We start from the raw sequence: 26,165 nt of genomic DNA on the forward strand, positions 1-26,165 counted from the left end.
ACATATAAAAGTTAGTATTTGCCAGCTTTGCTCCAGAAAAGCAAGATTAAATAGGTCAAATTCTATTTTATACCTACATGAATTAATCTATTTGGTGATATTAAGTTACTTAAAAGTCAACATTCATGCATGAAATGCTGGATGGTTTGAAGGCAGTGTACTGGGTACTTTATATCTGAAGTATACTTCCCACAGGCACTTTGGCTAGTATGGTCTGTCTGTCCCTATATGTTCTAACAAGGACTTGCAGATTCTATTTCTAACTGGATCTTAAAGTATGGATTTTAGTAGTCCTCATTTTCTTCCTCTTCCTCCCCCAAACAAGGGGATGAGTTATAAGAAACTCATCTCTTTGCTAATCCTGATGTAAACCACTTGGTGGAGTCATGAGCTCGATTGCCATTCTCTGTAAGAGCTTCATTTAGGAGGATCAGCCTTGGCTAGCCAATTCAATTCATTATATTCAACTCTCTTGGATACTCACCACAATTTTAATATATCTACAAATGTACTAGAACCTTTGTGCAAAATTTTCTCTTTTGTGCATTATTTTCCATTTTGCTGACAGACAACATTTATTCCAACCTCTTGGACAGTTTAAGTGATAAAATAGTAATTTACATTAAAATATGTGTTTTGCTGCAGCTTTGCTGTCTACTCATAGGTTTTATAGTCTGTACAATTTCACATCCTTTTTTATTAAAGTAAAAAGCTACAAAAAGACTTGTCTCAATGTAAAAAAAGATCAATTGAATAACCTTCTATTAGTTGGCATATTTCTTTAAGACTCATCATTCTCTGAAACAGAAGAAATTGTCCAAATCTGGCACTGGTAATTACTTTATCTGCCGTATATGAACATTTCAAAATCTTATTTTTCAAGTCAAGTGACTTTACATGATACGAATAACACATAGTAAGCAGATAGTTTGTGGATTTACAAATTACATTTTCTTTCAGATGTAAAGAAAGCCGAGACAGAAAGCCCATTTCAAGGTTTATGTGAAAACTGTTACTTACACAGTTCTTCTCCAAATATTGGATAATCATGAAAAATATTAATGATAGTTTAACCTCACTAAGCTATGATTTTCTTGTCTATAAAATGAGGGAGATTAGATCAGGGCCTTTTAAACTTTTTCTACTTGTGATCCCTTTTCATCTGAGAAATTTTAAACAACACCGGGTATATAGGTATATAAATCAAACATTTACTGATAATAAATCATAATTTCACGACCCCCACACTCACTTATGAGGTCCTATATGGGGTCACAAACCACAGTTTAAGAAGTTGAAAAATAAATCACCCCCAAAGCCTTTTCTAGTACAAATATTTTTTAATTTTTATTAAAGTAAATGTGCTTTTGGAGAGTATAGTCTGAACTTTAGATGTAGATGAGCTGTTTAGTTAGAGTTGTTTACTTTAAGAGCATTTATTGCCTCCTGAGCATAACTAAGTCATATTTGCTACAGTGTTTCCCCCATATCCTCCCTTTTCCTTAGTAGAACATACTCTGTCCTCTCTCTGTTTCTTTAAAAAAAAATTTTGTTTTCTCAGTAAGAGTAAATGAGGCAATCAGCTTTGTGGCAGACAATGTCATAATGTCTTTTTAGGAGGTATTATTCTGAAGTAGGTTATGTTTAGATTTGCTCTTTCATATCTCTTTCTCTTGCATTAGTATCCTTACTCATCACTGGGCCACTCTCTATACTCTGGGCCTATCCTTTCCTTTGCTATCTTCTTCCCATTATCCCACCAAGACTCAATTGTTCCCTGGCTGGTTCCTTTTTTGTCCCTGAGCTTCTAGGGCAAGCTCATGTTCTTATAGGTTATTGCAAGCTTAAGTATTCCTTAATGGCCAGTAAAAGTTTAATGTGTTATCCACCTTCCCTTTTCATTTTAATAACTTTTAATGTTTAACCTAAATGAGTGAATCAGTTGGAAATTTCAGACATCATGGCCATGGAGAAATTTTGGGGAGACAGGAAGTCTACTTAATAGGTCTATGTCCATCTAGCTCTAAATATTCAGGACCAGAAATATATGTGTATATATCTGTACTGGGAATTTCAGTTGTATTCCTTGAAAATTCCAAGTGTAAATGTGACTTTCATTGTAGCTACATAATTTTGGTTGATGATAGCAATCCGATATGTGAAGTTAGCCATCTTTTGGAATACCATAGAATTTTGACATGGCTGTAAATTAAATGGTTTTCATTGACACCAGTTTAAAAGGGGCCATCTGTTTGGAAATAATACATAGGATTATAATTGCAATTTGGTAAAATGACTAAAATTGGATTCTAGTTCACTTTTAAATAGTTTAGGATTTGCTATAAGAACATGGTAACTTTTCCCATTAGTAGACATATGTTGAAAGTAAGAAAATGAAAAAAGGCAAGTTTTGCACTAAATGATAATTTGTCCACATGCCTTAGTGATGCTATATGGCAGAGCAGATCGAGTACTAGGTTTTACATCTGGAAGATCTGGGTTCATCTCCTGTCTCTAGTACTTATTAGCTGGCTATGCATGGACTAATCATTCGACACTCCTAAATCTCAGTTTCCTTATCTGTAAAACTGTGTTAAGTGATACTTCTAGGATGTCCTTTGTGAAGTACTTGCAAGCCTTTAATGAAAAATACACCTACTCCTGGCAAAAGTCACCAAAACTGAAACACAGATTGATATCTAGATAGGTGGAGCAAGTGTGTGTGCCTAAATCACAGTTTCTTAAAACCTTGACCCAAAATTAGTTGTCCATAATTATCAGATCAGTGATATCTTGACTGAAAATTGACACAAAGTAGTCTCAGTATCAGTATAATACTATAAGAACTAGGGCTGCTAACCAATTTATTAATATTTTTAAGAGTACATAGGTGAGTAGTTCTCTAATAATGTTCTTTCTTTCTTTCTTTTCTTTCTTTCTTTCTTTCTTTTCCCCTGAGGCAATTGGGGTTAATTGACTTGCCCAGGGTCACACAGCTAGGAACTGTTAAGTGTCTGAGACTAGATTTGAACTCAGGTCCTCCTGACTTCAGGGCTTGTGCTCTATCCACTGCACTACCTAACTGCCCCTAGTGTACTTTCAACATAGGTGGATTTTTCACATTTAAAAATGTTAACTTTGCATTTAGCTGACAGTTCAAAACTACTTTAAAATGAATATTTAGAAGAAATTTAGCAATACATATGGATGAGTAAAATGAAATACAGTTCCTAAGAAGATGTCCCCAAAAAGGAAGCAAACTTAGAGCTGATGCTATGAGCAAATCTTGACACCTTTGAATTGATTGCCTTCTGTGCCTTAATTATATAGTTCTAATTTTTGCATCAACACACAGTTCCAGGTTATAACCAAAGGCAAGATTTCTACTAGTTCTCTATCATCTTGCATTAGCCCACATAGTGTCATCTGATGTCTGATTATCAGACTTAGTTATTCAGCTTTTGGTAATTAGTAATTTAATTTAAAATTAGTAAAAGAGTAATTAGTTAAAAAAAAAAAGTAATAGTTATTCTGATTAAGACCAGTATAAATCTGATGGAATAATAAAAAGTAAAAAAAAGAGAGATCTATTATATTGTCTTCACGGAAAAAGATTTTTAGGAAATTTTTCCAATCCTCATCTAATCTTACCTCAGAGGGGAAAACTAGGATCGATGAGAGGATGTTTCAGAGAGGCAGATTTAGGCTCCCTCCGATCAGGAAAATCTTTCTAACAAAGTGAAGACAATAGGTTTCCCTTCAATGGGATCCTTCAGATGAAATGTAGAAGATCATTTGTCTGATGTTCCATAGAGGGGATTTCTGTTTAGATGTAGGGTGTAGGGTGGGACATGAGGTCCCAATCCTGGGGCTGGGACTTTACATTTTGTGTATTTATTCAATTGCATCATATAAACCCTTGTAAGGATGTATGGGGCAGGTAGGTAGTTCTGCAGTATATAGAGTGCTGGGCTTAATCTTCCTGAGTTCAAATCTGGCCTCCCATTCTTACTAGCTTTGTAACCCTGGGCCAGTCACTGTGTTTGCCTGTTTCCTCACCTGTAAAATGAGCTGGAGAAGGAAATGGTCAACAACTCTAGTATCTCTGCCAAGAAAACCCCCAAAGTGTGTACAAATGGTTCTCATGGCTGAAAACAAACAACAGCCACAAAGTATAAATAGATTCATAGAGTTCTATGAAGAGAGCATAAAAACAAAAATTATGATAACTTAAAATGGCAACTGCAACATTATTTTAGTGTTTTGGTGATGAAAATTCTAAAAATTCCTTTTTCAATATAATCTCTCAGTTTGGTAAATTTATCATTTGCTGTATATCAGGAATGCTCTTAAGGCAGATTTCTAAGCAGCATTTAAAGGGAAACCTTGCCTCCTGCCATTTATTGCATTTAAAGTTATGCTACTTGGAGATTAGTTTACATGAAGAGAAATTTTTGTAGAGTGCTTGTTTTAGTTTTTGAGGTAATGCCATAATAATCAATATACAGCCTTTAGCTTGTATGCAAAATTCAAAAAGAGAAAGAAAGCAAAGCTGAGGATTTTGTGTTTGGGTAGCATCGCTTTTAGTTTCATAATAGATATCCAATAATTTCATCAAGACATATATATGATTCTGTTTAAATGTTTAAAGCACAATTGAGTTATATCACCTATTTGGAACTTTGTATTAATGCCACCAAAGACCTACATATAGCAAGAGATGAGATGCGAGAAGGTGTGGACTACTGATGCATTGAAGAATACAGATAATGATATAGAAAATAATCAGAATAAAGTTAGCCATTCTAACACTTCCTTAAGAATTGATATCTCCGTTTGAATTTCCGTCTTGTAGTATCTCATGTGAAATCCTGGCATAACAGTATTATGAATTAACCATAGATGAATAGTTTGTAGGATTAATCCACAAATTACAGATTAATAGCTGGGTTTTGTTGCCATGTCAGGATTTGTCTTTTATTACCGCAAATGAACACTGGAGAATTAAAAGAAAATGTTTAGAATAATAAATCACTCGTTTCAAAAATATCTCAAAGTGTCTTTCTCATCTTCTGTCTTCATTTCACGCTTTGCCCATCGTAATCTTCAAAGTCAAAATCAGTCTCCTATAAATAAATGACCTTTTCTAATAACTTTTAAAATCATGACCCAGTAGGCATTGAGAGGGAATATTTACTGACCCAAGCCATTTGACTTTTTAGTGCTCCTCCTTAGGATTCTTGTGCTTACTCTAAACTTGCTGCAAAAAAACTTTTTATGGTTTAATCCCTTGTACACTCTCCTCTATAGTCATTTTCTGCCCTCAATGCTTTCATTAGCATGGTATTGTAAATAGAGTCAGCCTGTGACTTAGACCAAAGCATCACTTCTGTCACATAGTGGCTGACACACTTTTTCTCCTTGAGCTGGGTGTTTCAAAATTTGGCTTTGATATGCCTGTAGGTTTTCCTCAAAGGATCCCTTTCAGGTGATGATCAGTGGATTTTTTTTTTCTATTTCTACTTTCTCTTCTTGTTCTAACACTTCAGGTCAATTTCTTTAATTAATTTTTGTATTATTGTATTGTTTCTGTGGAGCTAGCCTGGATGTGTTTACACTTCACACTGGTCAAACCTTGGTTCCTGGGGTCTTTCTTTGGGTCTTCTCAGGTTGTTCCAGGAAGACTCTCCATTTTCCCTCAAATCTTTTTTTTTTTTTTTTTTTTTTTTTTTTTTTTTTTGCTTTTCACTGGTCTTTGTTCACCCTGAGGTGCTATTCTGTTTTGTTTGTGGGGGAAATCTGAAGACACTGGAATTGCTTGACCTACTCTGCCATCTTCCCAGAATCCTCTCTCTATATTTTATCCAGATTATACAATGTACAGAATCAAGTGGATATATTATCTTGTATCAAAGATTATATGTTTAAATGATCAGAAATGTAGTCTGTGACTATAGGAAAGATTTTTTGAAACATACCTGGGGATTCTGGCTCTGATCCTACCACTAGCTAGCAAGCCATCAAATCTTTTCTTATGTGTAATCTGGAAGACTTGGATTTATGACATCAAAGAATCTTTCCATTTTGAAAATTCTGTGGTGGTACCAGATTGATTAGGGGTGGGAAAAGACTGAAAATCTTGGTATTCTATCAATTCATTAAGCAAACATTTATTGAGTACATACTATATTTGAGGCCCTAGGCTACAAACTAAAGATAATTATGGCATAATCCCTATGTCCTATGTCCTTAACAGTATAGTAAGAGGAAAGATGAAATACAAATGCATTTATAAGAAGGGTGAAAGTACGAGAGGCAACAAAGTGCTCTTGAGGGTTTATAGGAATTTTTTGAAATTCTTGTCAGTATGGTGCTTTTAACAAAGTGAGTTTTGATGAATATGTTTTAATTGACAAATTAACCTACAAGATATTTTAATTAAAAAATTTTATTGGCCTACAACAAAATGCTTACATATTTGCATGATATTTTTAATGCTAATCACAGTCATAGAGAACAAAGAATTATGGTAGAACTTTTAACATTTTAATTAAATTATTATAACTTCTTTGTGATTGCTTGATTTATCACATGAAACTGAATTTGTGATAATCTTGTTAATGCCATTTACTTGAGTATATTGTCTACTGAAATTATATTAGAACTCTTAAAACCTAATTGTACAATAACAATCTTCATCTTCATATCTTCCAGGGTTTAGATGTTTTTGGGCTTGATGTCATTGAAACACCTGAGGGAGAAAAATGGCCCCAACTAATTGTCCAAAAGATGCTGGATCGGGAGGAGAAAGACATGTATGTGATGAAATTGAAAGTCGAAGATGGTGGGTCACCTCCAAGGTCCAGCACAGCCATTTTGCAAGTTTCTGTGATTGACATGAATGACAACCGTCCCATCTTTCAGGAGACAGAGGTTGAAGTTGCCATCCCTGAAAATGCTCCTGTGGGCTCTTCAGTCTATCAGCTCCATGCCACTGATGCTGATGTGGGTGCAAATGCACGGATCCAGTACTTCTTCAGCAATCTGATGAACCAGGTTGCTAGAAAGCTTTTCAGTCTCAACAATACCACTGGCCTCATTACTGTCAAGGAGCCCTTGGACAGGGAGCAGGCACCTATTCATAAGTTGATGGTTGTAGCAACCGATGGAGGTCCAATGCCAGCTAGGGCCATGGTAGTAGTCAATGTCACAGATGTCAATGACAACGCCCCGATAATTGACGTCAGATACATCATCGATACGACCAACGGGACAGTATTTTTGTCAGAAAATGCTGCACTCAACACTAAAATTGCCCTGATTACACTAATAGACAAAGATGCTGACCGTAATGGTAGAGTGACCTGTTTCACAGAGCATGATATTCCTTTCAGATTAAGGCCAGTTTTTGAAAATCAGTTCCTGATGGAGACTTCCTCTTTCCTAGACTATGAGACTACAAAAGAATATGAAGTAAAATTGATGGCTTCAGATGCTGGCAAACCTTCTTTGAATAGTACGACTTCTGTTTTCGTCAAAATCAGAGATGAAAATGACAATGCACCCATCTTCAGCCAGTCCAGTATAGGAATTTCTGTCCCAGAGAACAATGCTCCTGGTGCTCAGCTGACAAAACTCAGTGCAACTGATAAAGACAGTGGAAAGAATGGAGAGATCACTTACCTGTTAGCTGGTGAACCTCCCTCTGCTTTCAGCCTGGATAATCGTACTGGCATTCTGACAGCAGTGGAACAACTGGATAGAGAAATGAAAGATAAATATACCTTCACAGTCACTGCAAGGGACAATGGGGTGCCTCACCTGCAGTCCAATGCTACAGTGACTGTAACAGTCCTTGATCAAAATGACAACAGCCCTACTTTCACCCACAGTGAATACAACTTCTATGTCCCAGAAAACCTGCCCAAACATGGCACGGTGGGACTCATCACCATAACTGATCCTGACGCCGGAGAAAATGGAGTTATTACTCTCACCATTATAAATAACAATGGTAGCTTCATCATTGATTCAATAAATGGAGTCATCCGACCCAATATATCTTTTGATAGAGAGAAACAAGAGTCTTACACTTTCGTAGTAATGGCCACAGATGGAGGCAGGGTGCCACGCTCTTCATCTGCCAAGGTGACCATCAATGTAGTGGATATTAATGACAACAAACCGGTTTTCATCTTCCCTCCTACCAACTACACTTTCGAGTTTGTTCCATTAGCTACTGAAATTGGCACACTTTTGTACGTAGTAATGGCTATTGATGAGGACACTGGCATGAATGCTGAAATCCGTTACCACATTGAAGAGGGAAACAGAAAGAAATTGTTTGAAGTGGAAGGAGCATCAGGGAACATAACTCTGAAATCTAGATTTGTTCCTGCAGACCAAGGCTTACACAAGCTCTTGATCAAAGCTAGGGACTTAGGACAACCTGACTCTATGAATAGCAAAATACTCTTAAACCTATTTGTGAATGATACTCTGTACAATTCTACTTTCGTCGATGAACTGCTACGCAGAAATCGGGGAAGATTTTCAGTGACCCATAGAGTTCAAAAGACTGATGTTGCAAGCCCTTCAAGCAGCGACTATATCAAGTACATCATTGCCATCATTTCTGGTTCCATGACTGCCGTCCTGACCATCGTGATTGCTGCTCTTCTACGGTGCCGCCGTTTTCCGCGCTTCAGAGGGGCAAGAAAGCAGAATTCAGAATGGGTTACTCCAAATCCAGCAAATAGCGAGGCAATAACGATTAGCACAAACGACAACAGGGGCCCTAATAATGTCATCCTTAACCTCGTCTCCTTTGCCGAATCTGGGAATGAGGAGCTAGAAAATGAGGAGGAAGAGGTCTCTACCTCCTTAGACGTTGTCATTGATATTGAAGAAGATACCATGGCGAAGTACAACTGGGGTACCCATTCTTCTACTTTTAAGCCCGATGGTCCTGATTTGGCCCAACACTACAAAGCTACATCTCCTCAGCCAACCTTCCATATTGAACCTGAGACTCCCATGCATTCAAAGCACCATGGCATCCAGGTGCTGCCCGTGGACAACACTTTTGTCCTGGGCTGTGACTCTCTTTCCAAATGTTCCTCTAGCGGCTCAGATCCATACAGCATTTCTGACTGTAGCTGTCAAGGAACCATCAAGACTACAGCCACCATTCACCCCCGACAGGTAATCCCAAGTTCCTAGAGGAATTTGGCATTTTCCTTTACTTTTTTAAAAGCTGTTTTGACTTTAACTAAAGCATTATAAGATTGTCTAGCCTTAAAAGATAAACGACTCTACTCTCAAATATTGCAACTTATAGATTATGTTGAACTGATATTAGATATAGAGAATCAGAATTAACTATGAGCTATGGGAAAATGTTGAATGTTGAATGATTCTATTAGGGACAGTCCTGTCTGTAGATGGCAGTATGGTACTTCCTGTGTTAATGTAGAATATCATTGAATAATTCGTTAAAAAAAAACCAAAAAACAAAATAGGGTTATGGCATTGTCCTAAACTCTATGAGATGCATAAGAATATAAGTAATCAAGACCAGATACAGAGCAATAAAGTGTTTCGGGATCTAATAAGTAACTTATAATGCTAATGGAGCATGGAATTGCAGCCTTCACTTGGACAAAGCCATAATACCCAAGCGTCTTTCAAAAGTAAGCAAACTATTTTCCCACCCAAAGAAATGAGACTGCCATTTTCAGAGCAGAAACTCATTCTCTCACTTTGGCTCATGGAAATCTTTTCTAAGTCATACAATATGGTGAAAATGAGACTAGCAAGAGAAATGTAGACATATTATATTTTGCCTTTATTTTTGTAGCAAAGAGTAAAATGGGTAAATGAGAACTATTTCTAGATACTCTTCTTAGCATTTGTGTATTGATGAGAAATAGTCAGTATCCTTTAAAAGCCCTTCTTCATTATGATTTTTTTTGAAGCAAATTGTGTTGTATATGATATATGGAAGGGAAAGTAGGACAAATGAGTGTGGCAACATTGATTATCAATGAATATCAAACCTAGGGAATTAATTAGAGAGAGCTTTCAAAAGTTCTTGTATAGCCTTATCTATCTGCATCTGAGGAGAAATATGTCAAGGTTGTTTTACATTAGGCATCAGCATTCACAAATGAATTCGGTTGTTTCTGTTTCTTTGATTGTTTTCTTAATGAAACCAAGGCACAGAATTCTTTGATATGTTTTGTTTCCTCCAGTGGAAACCACAATTTGAGCTGTGTTTTGCTTTCCTTGTGTTTAGCTATAATGAATCTAACAAACAATCCCAGTCTCTCCATCACAAATGGTACAGAAAAGCTTTGAAAAACTGTATCTGATAAGATAATAGCATTTAAAAGCAGGAACAAATTTCCTCTTCACTAAAGTTAAAGACACATTGAGCCAGTCTATCATCAAGCTGGAAAAAATTACAAAAATGGGTCATCGATGAGTTTGAAAACTTTCATTTCAGATAATATGTATGATCCAACTGTAACACAAGGTGAAATTCCTTTTGTTAATCACATAATGGTCGGAAATATTTGCTATAGTGTGAATTCTTATTGCAATTCTAGGACTTCTGTCTTTTTTAGAGTAGGTCTGCTGAGATAGAACTTCAGGTAGTTTTTGCCTCATAAAACTTAAAGGGAAAAGATTATTTTCACAGGTTTGAACATCATGTGTAGTGAGTCTATGCTCTTTCTCTATATTTGAAAGCATCAGCTCTCTCTTATTTTCCAATTCTTATCTATAAGTTACTTTTTCCTAATGACTTTTTTCAACAGAAAATTATGGTGGGACATCAAGGTTGTCATGTACAACTTTGTATATTTTTTACTTTTAAGAGACTTTAAAAGACCTTGCAGCATATATCTATCTATCTATCTATCTATACCTCTATGTAAAAAAAATTCTATGAGAAGCATCATTCTGAAGATGGAGAAGTTAGTTACAAAGAAGCTAGTATTTTTAGTTTTTCTTTTACATTTTTCTTAACCTCTGAAAGTGATTCCCAGCTAAAGATATTTTTAACTAAAAGAAAAAGATGAGAGGAATTCACTTATTTTGCTATTTTTGATGCTGTATAAAATGCCTGTAAACACAGCTAAATCTTTCCCACCCTTAAAAAAATCTCCCTAGAACTCACCATGGCTGTCATTGTATTTTTCCCCTTCCTTTCTCATCCAGTTTACTTGAAAAAGCTGTCTACAGAATTCCACTACCTCCTCTCCTTTTACTCTTCTTAACCTTCTGAAATCTGTCTTCTGATCTCAATACTCAGTTTAAACTGTTCTATCCAAAGTCAATTATCTCTTCATTGCTAGATTGCTTTTCTCAATCTTTATCCTTTTTGAGCTCTTTTTAAAACATTTGACACTGTTTAATCACCCTCTCTTAGGCATTCTTTTCTCTCTGGGTTTTCATAACACTGCTTTCTTCTGGTTGTGCTTGTCCTTCTCAGTCTCCTTCCCTGAATCTTCATACTTCTTCCAGGTCAAGTCAAGGATTTTATTAAGCACTTACTATATGCCTGGCTCTGCGTTAAGTGCTCATATCCATTAACTGTGGGTATGCCTACAAGTTCTATTTTGGACCCTCTTTTTTCTTCTCTCTACATTCTATCACTTGGTGATCACATCAGTTCTTCTTGTCCTATTGCTATTTTAATGTCAATGACTCCCAGATCTATATATGCAGCCTAATCTAACTCTTGAGTTAAAAATGGATATCCCATCTATGTCTGTGAATCAATAAGACACACGCTAAACTCATCTTTTCACCCAAACTCATCCATCTTCAGAACTTCCCTATTTCTGCCAAAGACTGGACAATCCTTCCAATCACTCAACTTCCCACTATCGGAATGACCTTTAAACCCTTCCAGTTCTGGATCCAAATTAATGCATATTAGACATTCCTCCCATTCACACATTTTATAGATCAGCCCAACTGGTCTTGTTTTGCTCCACATTATAACACTCTATTTTCTTTGTGCTTTTCTACAAGTTTTCCTTCGTGACTGGAAAGCAGTATTTCCTCTCCTCCATTTCTTAGAACTTCCATTTTCCTTTAAATCTCTAATTTCCTCAAACACCAGATTTCTTGATGAACTCTATCTACTAGTACTCTCCCATTACCTTGTGTATATGGTGTATACCTTCCATATAATGTATTTATGTGTTTACTTATTGTCTCCCCGAGAAGCTTCTTGAAAGTACAGCTTTCATTTTTGTCCTTTTAGCAACAGCATCTGGCACATGGGAGATGTTTAATGAAAGTTTGTTGAGTGATTGAATATAGAAAACTTACTCCATATTATTTTTCAATCAATTTTATTTTATTTTTAGCTTCAGATTATCTAACCTGCAATCTCTTCTCTACCCAATGAGAAGGCAAGAAACCCCAAACCAATTACAAATATGAAGTCTTTAGTCTGTATTATAATACTGATTATGGAAGAATAATGGCAGGCCATAATGTTAAGCAATACCTTAAACTGTGCCATAGCAGCAATTCTGTGGATACAAGAAAAAAATTATACTTTTTTTTTTTTTTTTTTTTTTGCTGAAGCAATTGGGGTTAGGTGACTTGCCTAGGTCACACAGGTAGGAAGTGTTAAGTGTCTGAGGCCAGATTTGAACTCAGGTCCGTCTGACTTCAGGACTGGTGCTCTATCCACTGCACCACCTAGCTTCAGCCTACAATATATTTTTGATGGACAAAGGTCTTTGTATGTAACAAGGCTATTATTGCATATCAGCAATGTACTTAGTAAAATGCCTATGTGTAGAAATTTTGCATTGGCTACTAAATTTTGAACCCAGTGGAAAAGACATACCCCATCAGAATTCAGATTATCCACAGATATTATTACAATTAAATCTACTTACAATAATAATATGAATAGAGGATCAGCACTAAGTATAAAGAAAATCAATTGATTCCTTCTTCAGACTGTTCTTCACATGATTAAAAAATTGAGTTGAGAAGGCAAGGTTACATGTGTACCTGGAAATGTCAGAGTCTGAAGGTTTTCAATCCAATTAGGAAGCTTGAGAATGATCCTGTTAAAGTGCACACCAATGGAGTTCCAGTCTATCACTTTGCCAATTAGCAACTGTTCTACCTTGGCAAATTGAGGCAAAGTTTGCTCTGACCCTTCTAGATAGGATTTAGTCAGTGAGAAGTAAAGAACTAAGAGGGCATATTAATGCTAGTTACTAATATAAAATGTAGGAGATACATGCTAGTATGTTCAGAAAATGTCATAAAATGTGAAATGATGTCAGCTTTCGGAATTTCAGATACATAAGATAGAGTGGTTAAATAATCATTTTCATAGTGCAATGTGTGACTATACCCTAATTCACATAACCTGAATTGAAAGTCACTCCGGAAACCATCTAGTTTAAACTGTACCTGGTGGAAAAAAATCCTGTCTTCTTTTCGTCAGTGCTGACCATGCGCTGTTTCCTTCCCTCCTATTAGTTGATCTTGAGGCTAGTTCCCTTATACTGTTATATTTCAGATAAAAAGAAAGTTGATGTTTCACAAAATGTCATTGACTTCTTTCTCCTCTTTATTATCTCCTTTGTCCTAAAGCAATCATTGCTTCATATAATTTCCCTTGCTCTTATCTTCTGTATTTCCTGTTTGGCAGTCCTAATAATTATTACCTTTTCATACTGGACCACTCCCAATCTTGACTGTTGAGAACTCCAGAAAGATTGGAGGCTGAGCAGAGATCAGTCTGACCTGATGGACCCTACCATCCCGTCAGAATTCTCAACTGCCCAGTTGTCAAAAAATAACCTGCTTGGAGCTCAAATGGGGTTAGCTAAGCACAGAGGCATCATGGCACATCTAGGGATGGCTTGAACTTCCAGTGATGGCAGTGGCATGGTTATCCCACTGATGTTTCTGCAACTGCTTTGTAGAGATTGCTTGATCCTGTGTTAACTGTGAATCTAGCATTTGCTGAATACAGTTTCTATAGTTTCATACTACTCACAGAAGTGAATATATCTCAGTATATTTCAAAGCATAGGATATCACATTCAATACACGACTTCTTCCTCCATAATCCCTTTTGGCTTGTTTTGCTTCTATCATTTTTCTTTTTAAAAATTTCTTCTCTTTTTTTAGATTTTATTGATGCCTTTTTTTCCTATACCACATTTTCTGTTCTCTTCCACCTGTATCACTGAGCCCTCCTCTGTAACAAGGAAAAAGATAAGCAAAGCTAAGAAAGTAAGCACACCTAAAAATATGTGCACCGTTCCACATTGGTAGTCCCTATATATCTCTCCAAAAAGGAGAGTATTTCATCTGTTCTCCCAGACCAATATTGCTCATTCTGTTTAATTTGATTTGACCTGTCTTCTTCAGTTGTTTTTCTTTTGAATACATTGTACATAATCTTACCCTGGCTATTGTGTATCAGTTAACAGGTTTTTCTTAATTCCTCATATTGTCATTTCTCATAGAGGAACACTATTTAGTTATGTTGATATGTTACATATCGTCCTGTTATTCTCCTATCAAAGAGAATTTATTTTGTTTCCACTTTTTTCTTAACATTGAAAGTGCTGCTATGAATACTGAGGGCCTTTCTGACTTTGATCTTCTTGGGGTTTATGCCCAATAATGGGATCTTTGGATTGAAAGATATCAACATATTGATGAAATAATTGAACATTATTTCCCGGAACTATTATACCAATTCACATCTCTAGTAACAGAATATTAACATACATTTCTAGATCCCATCCAGCATTCTCTTATTTTGTCTTTTATCATGTTTGCCAATTTGATGGGTGTGAAGTGAAACCTCAGAGTTTAATTTGAATGTTGCTTTTTTATATTTAGAACTTTTTTTGCATTTCTTCTGAATGATGTTCTTATTCTTTGATCACTTATCTTTGCAACTCATGTTCTTTTTATACATGTCAGTCTGCTGCGTATCTTTTTGAATCCTTTCCCATAAAGTATCAAAACAATTTCCCTGGGTTTCATGCCTTATTATATTTTACATGCCTATGATATACTCAATATAAATAACAAGCATCAAGGTTAAACATAAACATCTGTTGACCATATCAGGAGATTAAGACTACAAAATGCTTTTGAATACTTTTGAGCAAGCACAAATTCTGTGATATGATTACTTCGAATAATAACAGAATTTTCTGGCTATGGTATATATAATGTATGTTCATATAAGTATCATCTTACAAAAGCTGCCCCATTCAAAATATTTCCCTCTTATACTAAAAAAATTATAATTATTAATTTCATGACCATAGGAAAAGATAGTGAAAATCAGGGATCATCAAATGCAGTTAATTTGACAGATTTACTTTGAAAATTGAGAAATCATCTTTCCCATCCATGAGGGACAGAGTTCATAATTAAAGCTTAAAGGTTCTAGTTCTTGGCAACTATGTAGAAAGCACAAATATAGTCTGCTTCATGATAAGAAAAATTAAAATGAGTCGTATAGATTTTGTGGAGAAAGGGAGTGTTTTCTAGTGGCAGGCCTGAAAAGCTCCCCTAGCCCTTTATCTTTTGTCTATGTTTTTGTTGGGAATTCCTTTGTAAGGAAGGAATGTTCCTTGACATTTTCACTTTCTAGGAGATGTATCCTCTCTATGTTTGACCTCAGGAGGACAGAAAAGCCACTGTCATTGTTCAGTATTGACTCTTGACTTGATATTTTTAAGTGTTATACAATCATCAACTATTTTATTTCCTGTTGAAATGGAAATGGGCGTTATCTGGTATGAAGCTATTTATCTTGATCAGAATTTAGTAATAGTAGTCCAACAGTATCTAACTGTTGGATGAAATCTAAGTAACCTTCAAGGTTTAGAAGAATAAAATCTTCCCCTGCCTTGGGGGGGGGAATGGGCTTTGGTAAAGGTTGTCTAAAATTCTTAGGATAGGTACAAAAAAATTTAAGGAGCCAGTAATAGTATCATATCCTATTCTCTTTATTACCTTGTTTTCACATTGCTTTATACTTTTTGAAGTCCTTTTCAATCTGATGTCTTTTGGGAGACAAGAGCAATTGCTTACAAAATATTTCAGTTATTCTGATAGGATTATTTCTAAGGTACATAAATAAAGACTGGAAAAAATACATCTTAGATTCCAATTAAAATGAGTCCTGCTGGGAAAATGTTTTAAATATGTGCTATATCTGCCTTAACTAGTATTCTGATTATAATTGACCTTATTTATGTGTGAAATATGAAATATGGTGGTGGTTCCTTTTATTTCATGGAAGGAAATATATGATTTTTTTTCCATATGAAATCCTAAGAGTAGACCCTGAAAATGGTGTTGTGCCATTCTTTCTCCCCACAATTGGCCTAGCACATGGAAAGGAAGGAAAATTTTAACTTCCTTTTAACAACAGCATTATCTAATGATTCATTAAAAAAACTTATTTTAAGTACAATTTTTTGAAAAAAAAAATAGAGAAGATATCCTTCACATGGGAGAAAACAAAAATTTCTCTCTAGATAAGTATCCATTCTGACAATGATGTTGATTGCCCTGGTCTAGTCTAGCTAACCAATGGATTCTCATGTATAAGTCAAACTGACCATGGCAATTAGTACTGTGAATTTCTTTTCCATTTGCTCTGTTTAGATTAGCTTTATTTTTATTACCTTTGTGTGGCAACATTACTGATTGACTAGAATACTGATATTTGTAGTTAGGAAGGACCTAGTCTCTAATCCTATCTCTGACAGGATTAGATATATGATTAACCATATAATTTTAGACAAGTCATTTAATCTGTTCACATCCCTGGCAGCTCCATAGGATTTACCTAGTAAGTCATAGATGTACTGGGATCTATACTAGTAAAATGTATATCCTATATATTTGCTTATTTTTTTCTTTTTCTTTGAGTTATCCTGCCGTGGCTGAAGGCTTTTATTCATGCAGTTGTGTTTAAATCAGAATGATGTCTCTTTTTTAATTGTCCAATCATTTAACAAGTGTTTATTAGTACCTACTTCATGCTACATACAGTAAAAGTGCTTAGGATACAAAGACAAAAAGAAATCATCTCTGTCCTCAAAGGGCTTCCATTCTATTAGCAAGAAAGACCACATGCACTGATAAACACAACATGGACAGGGCAAATGCCAGATCATTTTACAGGGAAGACATGGAACACTTGCAGAGATTATGTAGGGAGCAACATTTGAATTGAGTTGAACAGAAAATTAGGAATTCAAATAAGTGAAGATAAGGGAGTGCATTCTAAGCTTAGAGAGAGCCTATGCAAGGAGAGACTGACAGGAGATAGAATGTTGTATGTGAGAAGCAGCTGGGAGGCGAGTTTGCCTGGACTTAGGAGTATGTGAAGGACAATAATGTCAGAAGAAGAAATGTCAGGTTGTAATCATGCTGTGAAGTACTTTAAATTCCTCATTTTTAATTGATTCTAGTTGTAGTAGGGAGTCAGTGGTTTGCTACACCAACAAAATCAGAGGTCTAGTCTCTAACCCTATACCTAATCTGTATCCTTGTTATAGTTGTTTTGATAATGAATAAGACCTTCAAGAGAAATAATGTTGGGGGTGAGCAGAGATTCTATCATTCGTCAGTTGGATATGCTCACCTTCAATATGGGGGGAAAGAGACTAGAAAATGAAACAGGGCAGAACTGCTGAACAAGACAGGAGGAGAGTACCAAATAGTGCTATATAACTAAGTCCTAGACCTGAAAGACTTTCCAGAAGGAGAAGGTCATCAATTCCCTCAAATGCTTCAGATAGCGAAAAATGAAAGAAAAATGAGAGACTAGCCTTGGATTTAGTCATTGGTGGAGTTCAAGAAAGCAATTTCGGCAGAGTAGTAGAAAGCAGAAGCCCATACTGGGGTGAGGGCTTAAGTAGGCAATAATCAAATGATGAAATGATCACTTAGCACAATGTTTAGAATACAGCAAAAGTCTAATAAATTCTTGCTTTCTTCTTATTTTTGAGCAGGGGATCAGAGTCAAGCAGAAGTTGTTTCTTTTTTTTTCCAAGATGATGGCAGGGAGGGAAACCTGGGAACATTTGAAGGTAGAAGGGAAGGAGTCAGTCAAGGAAAAATGGGAAGTACTAATAGGAGGGGACAATTGAGGCTTCAAGTCCCATAGGAGGAATGTGGAATATAGGTGAAGAAATTAACCTGGAAAAGGAAAGATTTTAATAATCTGAAATCAGAAGGAAGGATTGGGGTAAGGGCAGAAAAAGTCATCTTAAAGTGGAGAGATTTTTGATGAGGGCCACATTTATCATGAGTACATGATAATGCACTGTAAGACATACATTAAAGCGATAAGATGGACTCAGAATCAGACAAGAATAGATACCTACATTTAAATCTTATCACTGGATGGCTTGGCAGAATCAGTTCAAGTATAGATGTTTCATATATATGTAATTTGGCTGTCAAAATAACTGGCCATTGAGAAACTAATATTATCACTTTGTGACCAATTTGGCCAATACAATGGCACAAATAAGTAATTTTTTGACTGAATTGGATTGCTTGTGAGCAACTCTTACGTGTCTTCCTATTGGTAACTAGTTGGCCTAATGAAAAAAAAATAGTCCTAAAGCTAAATATTGCCCTGGAATGTTGAAAGAATGACTGTTTTGATATAGTTAACATATTTTATAGAGAAGTTTAATTCATAAATATCAATTTTACTGATTTCTTCTTTTTAATCATATTTTCATGTGTGACTTGAAAGGCATCCATATTTAATTATGTATATATGATTTATATTTTCTATATATTATTTACATATTTTCTTTTAACTTATATAGATATATGTATTTTTTTCTTTCAATAGCATATTGGTCATGTTTGTAAAGATCTTTTACCTTTCCTTGAGAAAGTTCCACATAGATTTACTTTAGAATAAAAAAAATGTTATTCATAACCCTTTAAAAAATGAGCACTTCTAGCTTTCATTGTCAATGAAAAGGAAGCTAATTATGCCTTTTGCTCATGTTTAACTGTTCCATGGTTCACTTAAAAGGCAGTTTCTGGCCAGTTTCTCTTGGGCCCATACTACCTTAGAAAGTAAAAATATACAGGGCTATAACATGCAGGATCATTTTCTTTCTTTTTACTTTTCTTTTGGTTTTGTTTTGTTTTCTAGTCAAGCAGGGTTAAGTGACTTGCCCAGCATCACATAAATAGTAAGTGTTAAATAAATGTCCTGGTTCAGATTTGAATTCAGCTTCTCCTGACTCCAGGGCTGGCATTCTATGTACTTTGCCATCTAGCTGCCTCCAGGAGCACTTTGTGCATAATTTTCAACATAATTTTTACACAAATGATTCATTGTTTGCAATTCCTCTTTTTACTAATAAGTCACTTTTCATTTATGCATTCTAAGAAGAAGGGAGTCATCTAGAATTCCAGATCACACAATTATGTAAGAGATTTCATGTCAAATAATCATCCAGCATCCTTAAATTGCTGGCTATATTTAAAATAAAATGAGATTACATTAATTTCTGGAAAAATATTTAATGTATTTGGCCTGTACTCCACGAGGTGGATACTTGTGGCATTTGTTCCTGTATTCTGAGGCCTTTTCCACACTGGCATAAATAAATAAGTTGTTCACAGAAAGCTCCAGAGAATTGTTCTGTTTTCATCATGTAGGAACTGAATCACGTTTAAATTGTACTCAAAGACTAGGCATATTAATTTCACTCCTTTGATTTTAGTGTACGAGTGAGGGAGCAAACAACACTATCTATTAGGAAATAATGACTTGAGCTTCTTGGATTATATCACATTTCTAATCCCCCCATTTTTGAGGAGTTTCCCATTCTTCTCTTCCTAAATTCTTCTATTATAGGGAAGAGCTGAATTTTCTGTTAATAAACTGGGAGGCTGGTTAGCTTGTTTCTATAAGGAAAATTCAAGACTATATTTAGTAAACAATTCATTGTTCATGGCACACATGTGCCATACTGGTGATCTCAGCTATATAATTGAAGCATGGGCTGGTGAAGACATGAAATCGTTTTGTCAAGTCATCAAATAGCTTGCAGGGTCAGGGATTTGATTTATGTGAATGAGGATTGCAAAAAAAGTTGAATTACTGCATCTCTACTGCAAAAATATACAGTATTATCTTTCAGATATTCTTAGCTGTGAACACATTTCTCCCGAGAACAAGTCTCCTTGCAAAAATATCCCACACTTCTATTCCATCCCTTAAAAATTAGTAAAGAAATCATTTTGTCCGTTTGATTAGTTACTAAAAATCATTTTATTGGTATCATGTAGATTATCTTTTATTAATATAAGGAATTCCTGGCGTGGAATGTTCCTCTACTGATAGAATTTATCTATAATTTAAACTCTTAGAGAGTTTCCTTGGGAGACTGAGAGGTTCCATGATTTGCCTATGGTCACAGAGCTAGTACAAGCAAGATTTGAACCTGGGTCTTTTTGATTCCCAAACTGTTCTTCTATACACTATCATGCAGTTCTCTCCATTTAGGGAGGCCTCAGGAAACTTTTTCAACATAATAGCAGGAGCAAAAGGTATAAATAAATTATAAACCTGAGGGCTGGAGAAGCATTAGAGAGAGTAAGTGACTATGAAAAGTTACACAACTACTCTAGAGGGGTTGATTTTATTTCCAAATATGAATATGTTTTCCTGGCTTTGGGACTAGAGAATGGAAGAAGGATAAATCAGAGTGTGAGCTACTCAGTCTACCAAAAGATTTTGTCTGTTAAAATGCCCTAATGATAGTAAAAGGAAAAAAGAAAAAAAAACATTTGAAAGACGATTCAAAAAAGGAAAGAACCAGTTTGGGCATTACAACAGTTTTGCCTATGTTAGTGTTTGTATGACCTGAGCTGTCTTGAATCTTATCCATGGTTGCTTTCAGTAAGTTACTATTATTCTGTGAAAAGAAGAAAGCTGCCCACAGATGTCTAATTGTAACTCTGTCTTTGTCAAAGCTTATTTCTTTTTGGGTACTACTAGTTGCCTGTGACATAGATGAAACATCTGGATTACATTGGACCGTATTCTCTTCCTGCCAAATAGAAGACGTGAACAATTTGAGGGCATTTGTTTGCTGTTCTGAAGTCATTCTGTAAATTCACAGTATCATTTTTTATCAAGGGTCAACATTACAGTAATATCGAGTGACACATAACAAATGAAGCTTCAAATAGACAATGGGAGGGTTAAAGTATTGAAAGTTATTGGTTGCAATTATGACAGTGCCAATAAGCCAGTGGCCGAAACAACTAATTTCTGTGCAAAATGAAGTAATTATTGGTTCATATGATGAATTAGATAAATGTTCTTTCTAGATATGGTATTCAAAAATGCATTCTTTCCTTCAATCTATAGTCATTGAGTAAATATTGTATGCAAAGCAATTTGATTGTCACAGTAGAAGGGACAGCTTTGCTATAGCTTTGTACTAGGACAAAGGAAAACTTCTCTCAATAATTTAAGAGTCTGAATTTGCAAAGATTTAGGCCTCCTTCATGGGAGTATCTATACTAACTTAAGTATTTTAATTATTGTTACCATTAACACTTCCATACTCTCTGAGCTGTCTTCACTTCCTATTTCATATTCTTTTCTCAAACTTATTGACTATGAAGTTGGACCAGCAAAAGACAATTCAGGATATATAAGTATGATTAATATGTGCTTTGGGCAAATTGTCAACATATCTAATTAATATATGATATTTTTTAAATTGGGTGGGGGAACGGGACATGGTGGCTATTATAGGTACAATACTGAATCATAGTCAAGAAGACTGGGATTCAGAGCCTACTTCTGGTTTTTATTTCAGCAGTGCGACCACTGGTAAGGTGTTTAACTTTGATGTGCCTTATGAAACTCATTTGGACTTAATTGTCAATTTTTGACTGGCTTGTTGCCAAGGTTCTTCAAAACAAATTCTCTTCCATGAAATCACCACTAAGAGGTAGATGAAAAAGTACATGGCCTCCAGGCCACTAAAGTTAAAAGGCTCTTCCTCCAGCTGAGGTGAGAGAGGAAGCTGAAGCTAGGGATCTTTTCTCCTAGTGATTCCCTCTCAGGGTCTTCACCAGAAAGCTTCTGATCCTAAATTCCCATATATTTGAATCCTCCATTCCAATTTAACTTTTTAGTTTTACATGCACCCTACATGGCTTTAGTTATTTAGTTAGTGTTGTTGTTAGTATCAATGGTTCATCACTTCTAGGTCATACCCCTCCTAGAGAAATGCTGAAATGCTGAAAGGAACCAGATACAGCTAGATGTAGAGCCTTGGGCCTGTACTTAGGAAGACTCAAATTCAAATTCTGTCTTAGAAACTTACTAGTTGCATGATTTTGGACAAAACATAATCTCTGTCTATCATTGTTTCTTCATCTGTGGAAATAATAATAGCATCTTCCTCTTAGTCTTCTTGTGAGAACCAGTTGAAATAATGTTTGTAAACTGCTCAGCACAATGTGTAGCTCAGCACTATACAAAGGCTATAATAATAATAATAATAAGTGGTAATAATAATATATTTTTGTATGCAATGAACATCATTGCTTTGATCTTTATTTAGCTTCAAAAACTAGGCAGGGTGACTCAGTACAGTAAATAAGGAAACATAACACAAAGAGTGTAAATTTCCCATTGTTCTTTTGCTGGGTGTAGCTGATTCTGTCCATTGTTGATCAATTAGAACTGAGTTAGATCTAATCTTTGTCGAAGATATCCACTTCCATCAGAATACATCTTCATACAGGATCATTGTTGAAGTATAATGATCTCCTGGTTCTGCTCACTTCACTCAGCATCAATTCATGCAAGTCTCTCCAAGCCTCTCTGTATTCATCCTGCTGGTCATTTCTTAAAGAACAATAATATTCCATAACATTCATATACCACAATTTATTCAGCCATTCTCCAGTTGATGGGCAGCCACTCAGTTTCCAGTTTCTGGCTACTACAAAGAGGACTGTCACAAACATTTTTGCACATACAGGTCCCTTTCCCTTATTTAAAATCTCTTTGGGATATAAGTCCAGAAATAACAGTGCTGGGTCACAAGGTATGCACAGTTTGATAACTTTTTGAGTATAGCTCCAGATTGCTCTCCAGAATGGTTGGATTTGTTCACAACTCCACCAGCAATGCATCAGTGCCCCAGTTTCCCCACCCTCTCTCCAATATTCGTCATTATCTTTTCCTGTCATCTTAGCCAATCTGACAGGTATGTAGTGATATCTCAGTGTTGTCTTAATTTGCATTTCTCTGATCAATAATGATTTGGAGCACCTTTTCATATGACTAGAAATAGTTTCAATTTCTTCATCCAAAAATTGTCTGTTCGTGTGCTTTTCAGTTCTCTTAATTTTGGGGCTCTATTTTTTCCCCTGTATGTAATCTTGGTAGTAATAGAAGTATTTTCATAAAATTAGCATTCTTTACTTCAAGGAAGGAAATGTATGTATCTGTTTTCTGCTTTTAAAACTTTAAAAATTGCACGAAATATTTACATTCTGGAGAAAAAAGTCACCTTGCTAAAGACCAACAGTCTAATTTTGGTGAAAGTAAAGAAAGCTAGTTTGTGATGTGTATATGCAAGGGTGATTATTTTCAAGTAAGAACAATTTAACTTCAGGAATTGAAATAGTAACTCAATGGATTTCTGGGAAGGTGTAATGTGAACACATTGTACACTCCAGAGAGGGCAACAATTTCTCTCCTTCACCCTCTGTGCCAATCGATGACTAAGTATTATCAATTTTACCTCTCTCAAATCAGTCACTTCTGCCATATTATTATCTCCTACAGAGAAACTAAAATTTCATGGGTTTGAACTTGATTCAAAGATTACAGCTTTGTAATTGAAGCTGGAGCAATATTAAGAAATTTCACTTGCAAATTTTAAGCCCAGAGATAAGAAAGCCAAATACATTTGTATATAAATCTTTCTCTTGAGGCCCAAAATCTAGCAACATAATTCACACTGAGACAAGTCCTGGAGGCTACATTTGGCTGGTATCTTTGTTTATAGATTCTATATCTTTTTATATTCAACAATTTAATTTGTATGTCTTAAAGCATGTAATTAAACTTGTGGCTTTTTCTAGGTTTGGAAAAGGGCAATGAAAGAGGAGAAAAATTTCAATGTAATTTAGTCTAATCCCCTTGAGGATAAAAAACAATGCTGAAGAAATGAAGTGCCTTACTTAAGGGCATGGGGACATTAAGTACTCCATCTAGAATTCAAATCAAGTCTTTAGACTGGGAATGACCGTAGACACCATCTCATTTTGCTTATAGGGTTTTAGAAAAATCACATATTACTTTTGCAGGCAAAAATATAGATTTAAGTTGAAATGTTTTTTTAAATGTAATGGAGGGATACTGAAGTCCTTAGAATTGTATAGAAGTCAGTAGCATAAAAAGAATACCATGACCACTTACTCTCTCACTACCAATGCTAGTTACATTTTCAGTCGATTCCCATGCGCAAAGTATCTGTTCTCACAGAAATATTATCTTATTAGAAAGGAGACCCAAACTCAAGTTCTACTGGTGTAGGAATATGTCTCATGAGGCCTCCGCCTGCCATTTTATCAAGGCCACATGACACAGCAGAAAGAGCTTTGTTGCTCTTGGTTCTGCTCCTGACTACCTTGAGATTTGGTGTCAGTCACTAGTAAGTAGGTCTCTGGGCCTTGATTTTCTCCTCTATAAGGTGACGTTTTGGGCTACATGGTCTCTAAAATCTCTTCCATAGCTAGAGAGGTGAGTTTATGACTTTTTCTCTCTCACTCTGTGAAGATTATTGAAGGCTTTGAGATACAATCACTCGCTGCTTTGTATGAACATCTTCAAAAATTATTTGGCCAGATCACGTACACTTGCAATCAGTCCCCAAATAATCTTTGCTCCTGATTTCTCTTATAATATTCTTTCTAATCCCATTATTTCATCAGAGTTTAATCCAAATACTTTTTTTCTTCAGTCAAATTTAGCTTGCTCTTTCTGACTATTTCAGCTTGATATTAGCCTTTCCCAAGGAGTTTACTTGCGGTGGCTACTGGATTCTTTGTTTAAAAACACTCTTGCTTGTACCACCTGTCTCCTTGTAACAAAGTAGGCTTCTTTGTGGCCTTAGAATCATCAGTATTAATGGAGCATTCACAACTTTCATGGCTCTGGGAGGCCTGGAAGACCTTACAATCAATAATTTATTCAGTCTACAAGGGTACCATTTACTGGCCTGATCTATCAATTAATGAATGCTACCTTTGTGCCTTGAAAGAGTTAATTGTCCATCTTGTTTGCTGTGTCATCTAGCAGAATTGCATTAGACATCTCCTGAGCTTACTCTGAAACTGACTTTTTATAGAGAAATAGGGGGGACCTGTAAAAGAACACATTTCTGCTTTTAATTTAAATCTTTAAGATCCTTATAGTTATTTCCTCATATGTCCAGTGACTTGAGATTAATGATCCTAATGGTCTAGGAGTGTATGAATTTCATGATAATGTAATTATAATGTTCATCATTATTGAAATAGAATAAGTAATGCTAAAAAAAAGAGAAAAGGGAATAAACATCTATTTAGCACCTACTATGTGTCAGGCACTGTGATAAGTCCTTTTACAAATATTGTCTCATTTAAGCCTTAGAGCAACTCTGCACCCCATTTTACACAGGTTAAATGACACACCTGGGGGTCACAAAACTATAAGCTTCGAAGCTAGCTTTGAAATCAGTCTTCTGAGTCATTCCACTCTTTTCACTGGGGCTACCAATTGTCTCAGAAGGTATTTCTAATTTAGGGAAACATGAAGAAAAATTGAAAAAAAATGTAATCCATATCTTCTTTTCCTATAAGAGAGTTTCTTTGCTGATTCAAACAATATATCTTCCTTTTACCTTTCCTTTCTCCCTCCCACAACCTTTTCCTTTCCTCTTACATTAAATGAAAAACAGCACTTTGTTCATAAGTAAAAGTTTCCTGACTTTTTGCTGACATCATTTTTCTTCTAAAAAGTTTCTTTAATAATTGCAATGATCATTTTCTGAAACAAAAGAGTTCTTTCAAAC

At 35.5% G+C, this 26,165-nt stretch overlaps 1 protein-coding gene across 9 annotated transcripts in view; it reads left to right on the forward strand.

Annotated features, from left to right (window-relative positions):
• Positions 1-26,165, forward strand: part of LOC100919025 (protocadherin-11 X-linked) — a 559,214-nt gene that overhangs the window by 69,673 nt on the left and 463,376 nt on the right. For all 9 annotated transcript variants that reach the window (XM_031944703.1, XM_031944704.1, XM_031944705.1 and 6 more), the window contains one exon: positions 6,715-9,204. In XM_031944703.1, the coding sequence (XP_031800563.1) occupies positions 6,715-9,204 (2,490 nt within the window). The remainder of the gene's footprint in view (positions 1-6,714; positions 9,205-26,165) is intronic.

This window comes from Sarcophilus harrisii, chromosome X (assembly GCF_902635505.1).
Source record: "Sarcophilus harrisii chromosome X, mSarHar1.11, whole genome shotgun sequence".
Taxonomy (NCBI): domain Eukaryota; kingdom Metazoa; phylum Chordata; class Mammalia; order Dasyuromorphia; family Dasyuridae; genus Sarcophilus; species Sarcophilus harrisii.